The sequence below is a fragment of the Hoplias malabaricus genome, chromosome 3 (assembly GCF_029633855.1).
Source record: "Hoplias malabaricus isolate fHopMal1 chromosome 3, fHopMal1.hap1, whole genome shotgun sequence".
In the NCBI taxonomy this organism is placed as follows: domain Eukaryota; kingdom Metazoa; phylum Chordata; class Actinopteri; order Characiformes; family Erythrinidae; genus Hoplias; species Hoplias malabaricus.
The window spans coordinates 14,202,051-14,217,755 of NC_089802.1; the positions used below are offsets into that span (position 1 = coordinate 14,202,051).

The 15,705-nt window shown below is 39.2% G+C and overlaps 1 protein-coding gene across 1 annotated transcript; it reads left to right on the top strand.

Annotated features, from left to right (window-relative positions):
- On the top strand, positions 1-15,303 carry slc35f3a (solute carrier family 35 member F3a). The gene is made up of 8 exons (XM_066663142.1): positions 1-56; positions 2,931-3,145; positions 10,960-11,305; positions 11,920-12,139; positions 13,350-13,475; positions 13,613-13,805; positions 14,546-14,635; positions 15,056-15,303. Exons 1-8 carry the CDS (start codon positions 1-3, stop codon positions 15,301-15,303), a joined length of 1,494 nt encoding a protein of 497 aa, XP_066519239.1.
- Positions 15,304-15,705: the final 402 nt, after the last annotated feature.

The following is a 15,705-nucleotide window of genomic DNA, read 5'->3' on the forward strand; positions in this document are numbered from 1 at the left end:
ATGCAGAGAGTGGATCAGGCTCCAGCATCTGTCCAGCTACGGCCACACAAAGACAGGTAAGGAGGTTTATTGTTTAATACCTGAGTCTCTATTCTCACTTGGGAAACAATGCGCTGTGTAGCCATGCACATTATTCAGGGATCACCTCAGTCAAGGACTTTTGTTTAAGTTCTCTGGGTGTTTTACTGCTAACACTCCACCTCCAGCCTGTATGGTCCTTTCCTTGAGCAAATCAAGGCAGTGGTAATCATGGAAATAATCTTAGCCTGATAAAAATGCTGTTAGAAAATTAATTAGCTCATTTAAATAGCATTTGACTGAAAAGTTTGACTAAAACTATTGATTACAGCGCATTGAGTGTTCTAGATTTAGAACTAGCCTAATGCTCGCTGAACACAGTTGTTGTATATCAGTCTGTGTAGAATGTGACATTAATGTTTATGAAATATACATATGTATATTGATAATTTCTTCCAAGATGTCAGTGTTTGGCTAACCTGAATGCATATTGTATGAATCCGTTGCTTGTATCTGTAAACAAAAATGCAACTTAGTTCCAGTCTTTTTGTGTGTGTGTGTGTGTGTGTGTGTGTGTGTGTTTGAGCTTCAAATTGACGTTTTCTTGCTAAGTGGCAAGTTAATAGAAATATTAATATATAATTCACATTTAAATACTATTTTATTATCATTTTAAGATCTGCACTTTTAATGAAACAAGATTTATTGTTAAATATATTACTTGCTTACATAATTATACAATTAACAGTTGATTACAAATGTATTTATGTTTAAATTAGACAATCACAAATTTTTACCAGTATAGTACACTTTAAATGAGACTAAAAAGAAAAGAAAAACTGTAGCTACGCAAGGACAAACAAAACTGCCTGTTCTGCAACTTTCTTAACTGTCCCTGAAGTCTTCTAAATAGTCTATTTTGGGATGCTCAGAGTTCACACAGGACAGATTGAGTCTGAGATTGGGAGGTAAGACGAAGAGACCCTCCCTTGTCTTATTGATTTCCCCCTTTCCCTGTCGCCCCAGAGCCAATTTCGATTTGCTCCAAGGCATCTCTACTGAGGCAGAGAGAAACAAAGAGCGATAGAGAGAAAGGGGCTATGTTTGGCTGCTACACACACTGCAGCTTACCTGTCCAGAGAAAAAGCCCTGATACAGTATTACTGGAAGAACTCAAAACCTCTGCCACAACTGCTTAAGCTCTTCAAATCACTGACACAATGCATGTGTCCTTATAAGGGTTTCAATGTGACAATATGCAGACTCCCGATGTGACAGACGACGTCCCTATAATAATAACTTTGTAACAATATGAAGAAGCGTTCAAAAAAAGGAAATTTGGAAACAAAGAAGGTGATGGTGATGGATTATGAACTATGGACTGGCAGCCACATGGTAAAGATCTCAACATTTCTGAATTTGATTGGAACTCTGAGAGTATCTAAAACAGATATTAAACTACAGAATTAATAATACTGCTTCAATCTTCTGTGACATAATCAAAATATTGCAATATTTCTTTTCATGCTGTAAGAACTGTAACATAGGTAGTATTTCTACCAGTTTAACTGACCTGTAATATAGAGAACAAAGTTTCTGGCCCTACTTCTCCAGACTCTGAACTGTAAGCTGCACTATGTAACTTATGTCTCTTAATTCTTCTCAGTGTTCCTACCATATGAGTGTTTTTGTTTCTGACATCGTTGCCTTAAGTGAAGCTTACTGACTGTCCAACGTCTCGCACTGTAGCTCTGTGTAACTGCTCTGCAACAATATTTCTATTTTAAATAACTGAACTACAAAGCTATGCTTTGCCCAGCAACAGTCTCCACATTGGTCAATTGGTATTTAAAGTGTCTATCTTAAATTTGAAGGCACACATCATTTGTTATGTACTTTATTTTTATTTACCATGATGTCAGCTGATTAAATAAACTGAAGTATCATTATTGCTATATAATTATATACAATTGTTTTTTTTCTGATCTTTATATTGATATATTGAAATGTTCTTTGTTCTGATTGATTGGAGGCTATTGCATTATTCATTCATTCATTCATTGTCTCTAACCACTTACCCAGTTCAGGGTCGCGGTGGGTCTGGAGCCTCAATGGGTGCAATGTAGGAACACATCTTGGAGGGGCCGACAGTCCTTCACAGGGCGACACACACTCACACATTCACTCACACCTACGGACACTTGAGTCGCCAATCCACCTACCAACATGTTTTTGGACCATGGAAGGAAACCAGAGCCTCCGGATGAAACCCATGCAGACACGGGGAGAACACACCAAACTCCTCACAGACAGTCGCCCAGAGCAGGATTCAACCCCACAACTCCAGGACCGTGTAGCTGTGTGACAGCAACACTACCTGTTCTGCCACTGTGCTGCCCCTGCTAATACATTCATTAAATATTTTTCATTTAATTAAGAAAAAAAAAGTGTAGAAATTGTAGAATGACTCTTGACCGGTGAAATTACACAACAACAGCAAACTTTACTGGTCAGAACTTATCAGTGCATAGCACTCAGAAGAACTGTAAACAGTGTACTGTGTGTACAGGTGAGCTTATCTGCATATAATTAATACAGAATTCAGCTGCTCAGTTAAGCCTCAGCACAGGAATTAGTCCACACATAAAACATATCCTCACTACTACCTCAGCTGGCCACACTGCAGTCTTACACTAAAGGAAATGTATTTCCCTCAGAGTCTATTTCCTGCCTCTTTTATCTAGTGTTATCTGATGATTTGTGCTGCAGGGGAATATGTTTCTGTGTTAGAGCAGTAGGAGAGTGTGCTGGAGTTAAGCGAGAGGAGAGGAGGGGGGGTGTTCAGCTCAATGCAGCGATCCTGTGTGTTTCTTCTGCATCTTCCCCACTCTCCTTCTCTCCTTTCCTTTCAGAGGAATGCAGAAATCTCCCCAGATGAGTCCACGTCGCCTGTCAGATATCAGCCCCCAACTACGACAGCTCAAGTCCCTTGTTGTGGATGAAGAAATAAAGGAGGAAGTCAAGTGTTCACGCTCTGTGGAGGACATCAGTAATGCGTCCATTGAAGAGCGCATCCTAAGGATCACCGGCTACTATGGGTACCAGCCATGGAGTCCAGCTAACAGAGGTGAGGCAGCACCTCACCTGAAGAATACACAGGTGGCTGTTATAACACATAATCCTTAATTAATGTAACTCCTCATGCTCGTCATCCTTTATCCTAATTTGTCATTCTTTAACACGTATACTTTACTTTTACGTTGTATGTCTCATATTTTAACTTGCGTTTCATAATTCCTTAGCTGCCTTAACAGCAGTGGTTATACAAAGCAGTGGTTATTTGTATTCATTTTAGTTATTTTTTTAATGAAGAACTTTATTTGCACTACACTATTAAATACAAAAGATGTAACAATTGGTTATTGGAGTCATGCTTTATAAGGACCTCTTTTGGGTCCTTAAAAATATTTTCAAGTAAAGCTGTTATTCTAAGTTGGGGTTCTTTAAAGAAGCTTTATTGTATGCAAATATTCTTTAAAATTTAAAGTGGTTCTTCACGCTTATATCACATTTACAAATATGGTTTTCTTAAGACCCATCCATTGGAAGCATTTATAGGTTCAATGGTAGGGCCTTATTTTTTAAGTATGCCAGACATAGCTTAACAAATCCATAACATCCAGTTATAAAGTTTTTAATTTTAACTTGGCATAAAACTAATCGCTATGATATTGTGCTGCTTCTTATGTAGAATGCAGACACGTTAGAACTTTCCTGCCACCTCACCTGAGTCACTACAATAACAGCACTGGATCAGTGTCAGTGTGAATGTGCAAAGATGAAGAAGTTAAATAGAGTGGAACAAACACAATGAGTGCTGAGAATTAAGAATACAGATATATATATATATTAATTTTGATCCTTGTGGTAGTTTGACCCAAGCATGTCACATAAATGTTAATTGTTTAATAATAACATACATTTTAATGTTAGCTGAACTAATGTCATTCTCTTTTTTTCTATGTTTTGTTTCCCAGTCTTTTTTCCCCACTCTCAATTCAGCATAACATTAATTTAAAATAAAGACAGTAAAGCGTCCCCTTGATTCGTACATCCAATAATACCATTAAGGACTCTTTGTTATTGAGAGTATTCCACAAACCTGTAAACATTTTCAAGCACATGTTTAATTTTCTTGACTTTTTAGTTTTCAGTAAGAATTAAGACCTGATACAGTAAGAGTCCTATAAAGTTAAAATCAGAAGGCTAGACTTGCTTGGTCATTGGGGAGTGGGTGGGTATACTAAGATTGCGGTGGATGATGGATGTCTCAGGTGAAGTGAGCACTTTATGGTCACTGTAAACCCATTGATCTAAGGCTGCCTCCACAAATACAGCTCTGCATCATTTTCAGTCAGCGTCACACTTCAGTTCAGCAGCAATGGGCCTGCTTTTACAAATGCCGATGAAGCACAACTATGGAGACAGAGAAAACACAATCAATTACGTAACTTAAGCGGAAGGTGTCGGTGATGAAGGTTATATATTCACAAAGCATTATAAAGTGTAGTATTTGCATGATATTATTATAGCCACAGAGTTACTGCTTGCATCTAATTGCAAGCCAGACTTTGTGTTCTGCTGGTTATTTATTTACGTTCTGCAGACAAATATATTATTTCTTTACCTCTGCCGTGATCCGACTGCAAATGAGAAAGTAGCAAAGCTGTGTCTGCTGAGTCATCAGAGCTGGGGGAAGACTGCTAGCGAAGCTCAGTCTTGTTCCCTTGCAGGATGTGATATAGCATGGATCAAGACTGATTTGTATGCAGTCGCACACACAGCTCCATCATCCCTACAGTGCCTGTGTAGTGCAGTGTTGAGAAGAGAGTGAAAAACTTTAATCTCTGCTCTATTGCTGTAGAGCCATCGGCAGTACAGCTCACAAATGCAAAGTTAGATGCACCATCTCTGTTTTACATCAAATGAACTCCCTATAGGCAGTTGCATAAACAGGGAAAAGAATGAATGCACTGATTTAAACCTAAAATATGTACATCATTAGCATATAGAAAATATACACACCAGCCAATTTATCTGGAACATCTATGCACCTGCTCCACCATGCAGTTATCCAATCAGCCATTCAGGTTGCAGTGCATACTGTGCAGACAAGAACTTCAATCAATGTTTACAACAAATCTGTATGACTCTGCATGTGGCACGGACTAGTTTCGAGAGCTTAAAGAGAATGATGCAAAAACAAACAAACAAACAAAATAACACAATCAAGTTTAAATTGCATAGGGTATATATCGTAATTCCATCATGTTACTAAATCCTTTCCATTGAGAATTTCCGAGAGCATATATAATAGTGTTAAAGTTGCTGTTGTTACATGTTACATTAACACAATTATGACTTTTGAAATAATACTCTGAATCATGTGAAAATGATTCAGACACACATATTTGAACAAATTAATGAGTCACTTTTACTGTGAAGATTGACCAATGCTATTTAAAAAATTAAATAAATAAAAAAATGTACAGACCAGGCCGCTCACTAAGTTTGTACTATATCCATTTTCTCTCAGCCAATCGCCATGTAGGTTCCATGCAATCAACCATTTAGCTTCATTATTAGCTGAAGTGATCTACTAGAAAGTCTTTTGAACCATGCCAGCAGTGTCTCTGTGCGGTTGGACTTTGGGTGAAATATGGAGTGTGATGGCTTCTGTCCAGATTAAAAAGCGATCAATGTGAAAGTGGGGGTCTTAGTGGTCAGACAGATAAGACTCAGTGCTCAGACAGTGTCACAGGGGAAACTATGTCTCTCAGACAGCTAAATAAACAGCAGATAATATGGGCCTGTGTTGAACATATCCCCGAGTCACTGTAGAGAACAACTGGTCTTTGTATCTCATTGTGCCACAGCACCACATAATTTTCCATTTTCAACTGGATAAAATGACAAGATTAGTAGCAAAACAGTAGCTCGGTGCATTGCAGATGAATGGAAATGTTCTGTGAACTATATCAGAAGCTCTTGCTTCTTTCTTCAGTTCATCCAAGGCAATATCAGAGCTTGGCAGTTTTTAACATTAGATCAAATTAATGCTTAACTCTCTGCAGCTCTCCCTGAGGCCAGAAGGAAAAGAAGAGGGAGAGAGGTGAATTACTGTGAGCGTGAATATGAGAAACACTCTAATGCTGTTCACTATAAAAAAAAAACTAACGTTTTTATGAAAAAAGGTGGCAGCCATTTAAGGTTTCACATTAATGTCTGACAGTGGTTGAACTTTGTACTGAAATTTACTCACTAGTTGAAACTCGCTTGCCTTTCCTGGTCTGTCTTTTGAGTTTTTCTGTCTGTCATGTGTGCCTTTAAAACATGGCTCTGTTTTGTTTTGTTCTTGTCTCCTCCCTTAGCCTGCCTTAGCCCTGCCTTGTCATTAGTGTTCCCACCTGTGCGTCCTTTGTGGTCCTGCATTTTTCGTTTTCTTTCCCAGGTGTTCCTTGTCTGTGTTCATGTGTATATACAACACCATGGTTTCAGTGTGTCTTTGTCTGGTCTTGCAACCTTTGTTGATTCACAGTTGTTTTCTGTTTGCTGCTGTCTAGTAATGTTAGATTTGTTTTAATTTGTGTTTTCACGGCCCTGCTCATATTGTGTTGTTATTGTTTTTTTATTACTTGTTTAAAAAATGACTTGCATTTACGTCTGCATCCTCTCCCACTTGTCCAACCATGACACTAAGATATTCCTCAGGACCAAGCCTGTAACTCACTCATGCAAAATGAACAATCAGAAAATGTTCCACATTACCAGTAATATGGTTTTCAACGCTTCAAAAAGCAGTGCCTTGCATGACAATGTGTGTGTGTGTATGTCGTTTGTAAGCACTTTGATTGACTACAGTGTATGAAAGGTACTATATAAATAAACTTGCCTTATGAGTTAAATTATAGTTATAATGGAAACTTCCATGTATTCTGAATCACTGACAAAAAGAAAAGCTTGTCGTAAGTGCTCTATAGTAATGTTGATTTATTATATAAAATGGAAACTGACAAGAAGACATTTAAAAGTCATTTAAAATGCTTGGCTGACACTGTCCTCAAATATACAAGTGCTGGTCATAAAATTAGAATATGATGGAAAATATGGTTTACTTCAGTAATGGAAATTCAAAAAGTGAAATGTGTATATTATACTTATTCATTACACATAGACTGATATTTTTCAAGTGTTTGTTTCTTGTATTTGAATATTATAACTGACAACTAATGAAAACCCCAAACCCTACAGAAAATTAGAATATTGTGAAAAGGTTCGATACTGAAGACACCTGGTGCCACACTCTAATCAGCTAATAAACTCAAAACAGGCCATTACATGGTCTCTCAGTCTACATCTGTAGGCTACACAATCATGGGGAAGACTGCTGACTTGACAGTTTTCCAAAAGACGACCATTGACACCTTACACAAGCAGGGCAAGACACAAAATGTCATTGCTAAAGAGGCTGGCTGTTCACGGAGCTCTGTGTCCAAGCACATTAATAGAGAGGTGAAGGGAAGGAAAAGATGTGGTAGAAAAAACGACAAGATACATATAAGGAATAGGGATAATCACACCCTGGAGAGGATTGTGAAACAAAACCCATTAAAAATGTGGGGCAGATTCACAAAGACTGGACTGCAGCTGGAGTCAGTGCTTCAAGAGCCACCACGTATTCAAGACATGGGTTTCAGCTGTCGCATTCCTTGTGTCAAGGCACTCTTGAACAAGAGACAGTGTCAGAAGTGTCTCGCCTGGGCTAAAGACAAAAAGGCCTGGAATGCTGTTGAGTGGTTCAAAGTTATGTTCTCTGATGAAAGTCAATTTTTCAAGGTCCCAGACTCTGGAGGAAAAGAGGAGAGGCACAGAATCCGTGTTGCTTGAGGTCCAGTGTAAAGTTTCGACAGTTAGTGATGGCTTGGGGTGCCATGTCATCTGCTGGTGTTGGTCCACTGTGTTTTCTGAGGTCCAAGGTCAACGCAGCCATCTACCAGGACGTTTCAGAGCACTTCATGCTTCCTGCTGCTGACCAACTTTATGGAGATGCAGATTAAATTTTTCAACAGGACTTGGCAGCTGCACACAGTGCCAAAGCTACCAGTACCTGGTTTAAGGACCATGGTCTCCCTGTTCTTAATTGGCCATCAAACTCATCTGACCTTAACCCCATAGAAAATCTATGGCGTATTGTGAAGAGGAAGATGCACTGATCAACTCCATGCCACACTGCAGTAATGCAGGCAAAAGGAGCCCCAACTAAGTATTGAGTGCTGTACATGCTCATACTTTTCATGTTCATACTTTTCAGTTGGCCAGCATTTCTAAAAATCCTTTTTTTCTATTGGTCTTAAGTAATATTCTAATTTTCTGAGATACTGAATTTGGAGTTTTCATTAGTTGTCAGTTATAATCATCAAATTCTAAAAAATAAACACTTGAAATATCAGTCTGTGTGTAATGAATGAGTATAATATACAAGTTTCACTTTTTGAATGGAATTACTGAAATAAAGTAACTTTTTCATGATATTCATTCATATGGTGGATCATTCTCAGCACTGCATAGACCCTGACGTGGTGGTGTGTTAACAAATGGACTATAATCTGTAATTATAAAACTATGAAGTGCTCCTGTGTGTTTGGTGGAATACAGAGATAGAGAGAGAGGACAATGAGTGTAGAAACAATGAGGCAGTCATAATGTTATGCTTAAGAGTTCTAGACAGCACAACTGGCCTTACTCGCACTGGGTGGGTAAGATAGCCCTTATTTTCCCTATTCCTCTGCTCACAGTCTTAACTAGCATGAGCATCAGTCACCTTTGCAGTTTCTAGCATGATCAGTTTGCATTTCCTTCTGGCATTTTGGGCTATTCAGTGGCGCTGCATTGCTGGCATGGCAGTGTGCTATAGTGGGCAACTCACTGATTGGCAGAATTGGCAGCTATAAGATTTGGCAAAAATATTTTATAGTTGTCAATAAAATTTGACCAAAACAAAGAAGCAAAAAAGCAAACAAAAAATCTTTGCACTCCATAACTGCTGTATTTTATCATTGTTGTATTTCAGTATATTGTAATATAAGTTCTGAACCATTTAAAAATCTTTAAAGTATTTTAGTTTCACAATACGGTGTGTAATAGCACAATTAAAGTGTGCTTTCCCGTGTGCCTATTCCTTAGCGTTTACGGTGGCCAGCTCTGGGGCTCAGGTCACATTAGCTATCATAGTGTCTGGTCCCTGGCGTCTCTCTGATAGAATAATGAGCGTCTCGCTCAACTGCTTGGGGACAGTCTGTCTGACTCCCAGCCCTCAAGCTCACTGACTGCTGCACTGACAGTTCAATCCAGTACTAGCACACACCAGAGCAGCTGTTTAACCTCATCACACAGCTCGACTAGAAATGTGTGAGTAAGGATTCTAGAAAAGCAAGCAACCAGGACTGCCAAACAGTTTTACATAATGCATATAATCTGATTGCTGGAACCTTTTTAATTTAATAATGCATTTTGCTTGTTTGAGACTGTACTCTGTGGCCAAAGCTTGTCTGTAATTAGTCAACTCACAGCCTATAGATACAATGTGTTTGCTTCTTTTCGTTGTTCAGATTGTATGACTGTGCTGTGTGAAAGGCAGCCGTAATAAGTCCTTGAACAGGTCAAAATGTAACCACTCAGCGAGATTTTATAACCTGTAAAACCTTGAAATTCAGTTTCATCCATAGGGCTCAAATAATTATAATATATATTGTAGTATAAAAATGATTATTATTTCTGGTTTAATTTGGTGCTGTGTCAAACGTCATTTGTTTTATGAAGATGACTCTCTTTTGGATTTTATTATTTATTTGGGTTGAGCATTGCCCACGGTTTAGGACTAAGTCAAGCCCTGATGATATACACTATAACTTATCATTATCATCATCATCATTACAGCTTACATTTGTAGTAAATATTTTAATATTGTACTTTAATGGGGAAAAAATTAAGTGAAAGATGCTTAAGTTCATCCAACAACCATTTTACCTTGTTCAAAATGTAAAAAATTCCTGTACCCACCCATGGAAAGGATTTAATATTTCAGAACAGTTCACAGGGAACCAAGCTTATACTGTTAACAAAATAATTGGTAATATCCAAGTACAAAGTTGGAGGCAGTGATGCAGCATCTGCAGTCACATCTGTTTGTGATCTGGTCATATGGATCGATATTGCTAAAAGGTGAAAATGTATCCAATTAACAGACCCTGGTCTCTTTGCTGGCTTTGTCTCAGTTTGGAATTTTCCCATTTTGCTCAAGCTTGTCGAGATATAGTGCTTTCACTGCTGCCAGAGTATAAAAATGTTACTGCTTCACTGTTTTTGCTGCACCAGTCACTGTGACAATCTCAAATTTGGCATGTTGGTGATCACGGCCAAAATTCACAAAGAGTGTTTGAGGTACTTAATTGATTTACATCATCTTCTTTGCCACTTAATCCATTTCAGGGTCGCAGTGTTAATTGATTATGTTAAATTAAATAAATATTTATAGCATTTCAGTGTTTTGCCGAGCAACTATAAATATTTATAGCTGCTGATTGTTTTGACTGACCGCATGTTTTTATTGAACCAGTTCAACTGCTAGTACCACATTTGCAGATTCTGGCAATGCAGAAGGACTTGCTTTAATGTATTAATAATGTATCCCATAGCTGATAGTGTGGATTCATTGAAAGAGACGACAGTCTGGTGTGAGTGTTTTCCCTGTTGGATTTAAACAACGGGTATCCATTAAAATCTGTTTGTGAAAGTGTGTCCTGGCCTGAGGAGATTCAAATAGCAAGTCACTGCAAATCCATGTTCCTAAACACTCATTTGACATTGTGCCCATTCCTGCAGCTGTGGAACAGTCGAACAGAGAGAAGGGAGACATGAAAGCTGATGGCCACGTTGGGGTGTGTGTGGTGAGGACAGAGGACATGAGCAGGCGGCAGAGAATACACTGCTGTCTGCGAGTGACTGCAGTTCACCTGCGGAGGGCATTCTGGGGTGTCATCATGGTCCTTTGCATCTGTTCAAGCTGGTCAGGCTCCACCCAACTGGCCAAGCTCACAATTAGAGAGCTCAACATTCCTTTCACACTCACCTGGTTCTCCACCTCCTGGAACTGTGTCATGTTCCCCCTGTACTACCTGGGCCACCTGTGCTGCAGCAAGGACCGGCAGAGTCCTCGCCAACGCTTCAGGTGAGAGAACTTTCTGAGAAATCAGCTAAATCAGCCTGACATTCTCAAAGGCCGATTAAGAAGGTTCTGCAGATCTGATTAACTGCGCTGCAAAGAGAGAAGCCTTGACCTTTTCCATTTTCCTTAAATGGCTCCCAGGAGCCTGAATATCTTTAGTGTATTTTGAGAGCTCAGCAGATATTGTGAAGTTTTCCGAGGTGTATTATTCTACAGTTGTGTGTGAAGAGTCAGTGAAATGTCGATAAAAACAGAAACCTGCGATTAGTAATTTCTGTTTGACATGTATAAACAACATTTCACATAACTTTAATTTGTATTAGGTGTACAAAGCTTTCCTCCCACAGTCCAAAAATACATGTTAGTAGGTGAAATGGCTACTCAAAAGTGTGTGAATGAGTGTGTGTCATACTGCGACAAACTGGCGCCCCCTCCAGAGTGTGTTCCTGCCTTGTTCCCAGTGATTCTGGGTTGACTCCAGACCCACCACGACGTGTCTTTGTGTCTTAAATCAGTGGCATTCTCCTTAAAGTATCGAGATTATACTCACAGTGTATACGATTGATGTTTTATGTATGTCGGTCATGATCAGTGTTAATGTGTGTCTATAAATACAGGGAATGTTGTCAGTTCCTGGGAGATGATGGGTTGTCAGTGAGGACATTGTTGTCACGGGTGGCTCCATTTGGAGTGCTGTGGACCCTCACAAGCTACCTGTACCTGCAGGGTCTGCGCAGAATCCCCCCCACTGATGCCTGTGCTCTCTTCTGTTGCACTCGAGCCTTCGTGTTTCTCATCTCCTGGATTGTTCTGCGTGACCGCTTCATGGGCATCAGGGTGAGACTCTGATTCATAGCAAAACAATTCATGAAGTGGATTTAGTGTGTTTTTCTGTTTTATTTTAAAGTGATACCCCAGCATTTCTCAGCCTAATCTACACCTGCTGTATTTACAGCATATATTTGTTGTCCAATATAGTGAAAAACTTAAATAATAGTTACTTTATAGGAGAAGGAAAAAAACCTTCTTAACATTCAATGGAAATCGATATAAATATATTTTTTTTAATTTTTGAGCATTTCTATTGGTCCATTCATCATAAAATGTTTACATAGTGTGAGGGTCAGCTGCTGTGTTCACATGATGGACAAATGGACAAATATATATATAAAAAACTGACAAATATAGAAATACATTGGACAGCTACAGTATGGTCCATTACAACTGAAAATAATTGGAAAATTTTGAAAAGAAAAAAACTGTCGATTAAACAATCAGGTTGTTCAGTGAGAATTTTATTTAAATAAAGTTCCAGGCTGCACCGAGGCACAACAAGTAGTGTCGCTGTAGCACAGCTTCAGGGCCGTGGGGTTGTGGGTTTGTGACTGACTGTGTCAGAGTGGGTTTCTTCCGGTTTCCTCCCACGGTCCAAAAACACGTTGGTAGGTGAAACGGCTACTGAAAATAGATGTGAATGAATGTGTGAGTGTGTGTGTCACCCTGTGAAGAACTTGCGCCCCCTCCAGGGTGTGTTCCCAACTTGCGCCCAGTAATTCCTGGTAGGCTCTGGACCCTGAACTGGATAAACAGTTTCAGTCAGGAAAGAGACAATAAATAAATAAATAAATAAATAAATAAATAAATAAAAGAGGGAAAGCAACTGTTAACAAACTTCCTTCCTAAGAAAGCTGAGCCCAAATGTGGAAGCAAATAGCCTACATTAACATTTGGTGGTTGAGGGGGTCCCATGGGCACTGCTTGTGCACAGAGCCTAGAATTTGGTGCTACACCCCTGGTTACAGACAATGAATGTATGAATGAATTTATTAATAAAAATGTAAAACAAGATTCCAAGTTACCATCCAAGACATGGTAGATGACAAAATTATCACCAGCAGATAAACCAATTTATGGATGTATTTTTGATTGCAAGATTAAAACAACCAACCAAAAAACACATTTTGTTTTGTGTATCTTTCTACTGTCAAACCACAAGTGATAAGAAAGTTTCTAAAAAAAGACTTTTCTGATTCTTTTGTGTCTGCAGATTGTGGCAGCAATTTTAGCCATTGCAGGAATAGTAATGATAACCTATGCAGATGGTTTCCATAGTCACTCTGTTATTGGCATATCACTGGTGGTTGTATCTGCATCCACAGCAGCCATTTACAAGGTAAGCAAATATGGTTGAGCTGTGTGTATCTTACATCACCCAGCGTTAACCCCAGGCTGGGCACTGAAACACTGTGCTGTTTTATGCTGAGATATGACTGCAGAGTGATTTATGAGCATGCTCCTTTCTCTCTGCAGGTTCTGTTTAAGCTTGTTTTAGGGAGTGCCAAGCTGGGTGAGGCAGCACTTTACCTGACTGTCCTTGGAGGTGCTAACATGCTCTTCGTCAGCATTGTCCCACTCCTCCTCCTCTTCACTGGGGCTGAGGATTTTGGCGCTCCTGGAGAGATACCCTGGCTCAGTCTCTGTGGAATGGCTGCACTTCAATTAGGTAAAAATATCATTTTCAGTAGTAACCTGAATTCTATAAAATAGAGGAGTACAGTAAAATGAAATTAACAGAAAAACAAAAAGGCTTATATGTGTATTTGTTCATGAGCGTGCCGGCCTGTGAATGTGTTTTTTTTTTTAACAATTCAAAAGTCACGTCCTCTTTCAGGGAACCCCCCCCCCCCTCCACACACACACACACACACACACACACACACACACACACACACACACGCACACACACACACACACTTCCACCCAACATTTCATTCATTCATTCATTATCTGTAACCCTTATCCAGTTCAGGGTCGCGGTGGGTCCAGAGCCTACCTGGAATCATTGGGCGCAAGGCGGGAATACACTTGGAGGGAGGTCCACCCAACATTTGCAGAGTGTAAATCATTTTTACAGCACTGAGTGGGGGATTACCTACACTCCTCTAAAAATTACATAGAGCAGTTTCTGCAGTGCTAAGCATAGAGTAGCAACAACAGAAGCTCTGCTCTCCTTGTAACAGGTCAATAAAGCATAACTATGTATTTATAGCCATAATTACCTTAGCCTAGGTACATTTTAGCAAATACTTTCTGTGTATTTTTTCATGTTCTGTTCACAATATAAACAGACATGTTTCTGTAGAGGTGTAAATACCCGAACTTCATGCTCAAACATTTGCATTTGACTGTGTAAATCATTAATGCGAATAACATTAGTCTACATTTTTTTTTGTTTTTTCCTAGTATTCAATTTCCTCTTAAACTTTGGTGTGTTAATCACACTCCCGACCTTAATTTCTCTGGGTGTTGTTCTGAGCGTGCCTGTGAATGCAGGTGAGTTGTCCACAAACTTTTTTACTTACAATTTATTAACAAAATGCTATTGGACAATAGTTTATTTTGCTGTGAGGCCGTTCTCAGTTCATTAGACTCACCAACATGATGACAGCAAGTTAGTGAATGTTATGCTGTTACATGCTCATTGTATGATACAAAGCAGTGTATCTGGGTTTTAAACCTGGTTTACACTCACATTTTAATTTATTTTTAAATTCTTGGTTTGATTTGCAGATTTCCTTTTCTCAGTAACCACTATTTGATAATCCCACATCCCTTAATAATATTGAGTGTCTTTTTACACGGGAAGACCTCTGTAAACCTTCCCTTATATTTGACACATCAGAGGTGTTTCTTGTCCAGTGGGTAATAGATTGTATGTTCTCTGAGCGGTTTCTTTTTTCCTCTTCTTTGCAGTAATAGACCGCTACATGTGTGAGGTCCAGTTCAACAGTGTTCGTGTGATTGCAGTGTCCATCATCTGCCTGGGCTTTCTGCTGTTGCTGCTGCCAGAGGACTGGGACCAGTGTCTGCTGCAGCTTCACACAATGCTGAATGACAGAGATAAACCGCAAGAGGGCACAAGAGACACACATGCAGAAACACTGCACATCCGAGCTACTGAGGCCAGAAACTGCAACTCCAAACAAGCTCCCTCACACTAAGATGTTGTTTGTTTCATAGCACAGGATAATCACTCCAGCCCAGTCCATTTTACCTGCTTCTGAAGGGAGGTGGGTGTTTGTTAAGTAATCACATTGCAGCAGCAGCATCCACATGGAAACCAAGGCACACCCTTTCACTGTGGTTAAATCTCTTTGTCCTACTGAGTGAAAAACATTGTTTGAGCCTTCATCCCTGGAAAAAGAGGACTGTGCAGTTGAAGTCAATATTTAGTTATGTCAGACATATATAAAGCATAAGATTAATGCTGAAATATTTTGTGCTGACTTGTTTTAGAGGCAGTTTATAAAGAACTGTTAAAGCAAACAAATGAATCAAAACCTAAAGACCACAATCAATTAAATTATATCGATTATGCCTTATGCAAGAAAACATGAAACTTA

Bases quoted from the DNA above. Each gene is read 5' to 3' on its own strand.
- slc35f3a (XM_066663142.1), top strand. From the start codon at position 1: ATGCAGAGAGTGGATCAGGCTCCAGCATCTGTCCAGCTACGGCCACAC. The intron at 13,476-13,612 runs GTAAGCAAATAT...TTCTCTCTGCAG, and splicing joins CCACAGCAGCCATTTACAAG to GTTCTGTTTAAGCTTGTTTT. The intron at 13,806-14,545 runs GTAAAAATATCA...GTTTTTTCCTAG, and splicing joins AATGGCTGCACTTCAATTAG to TATTCAATTTCCTCTTAAAC.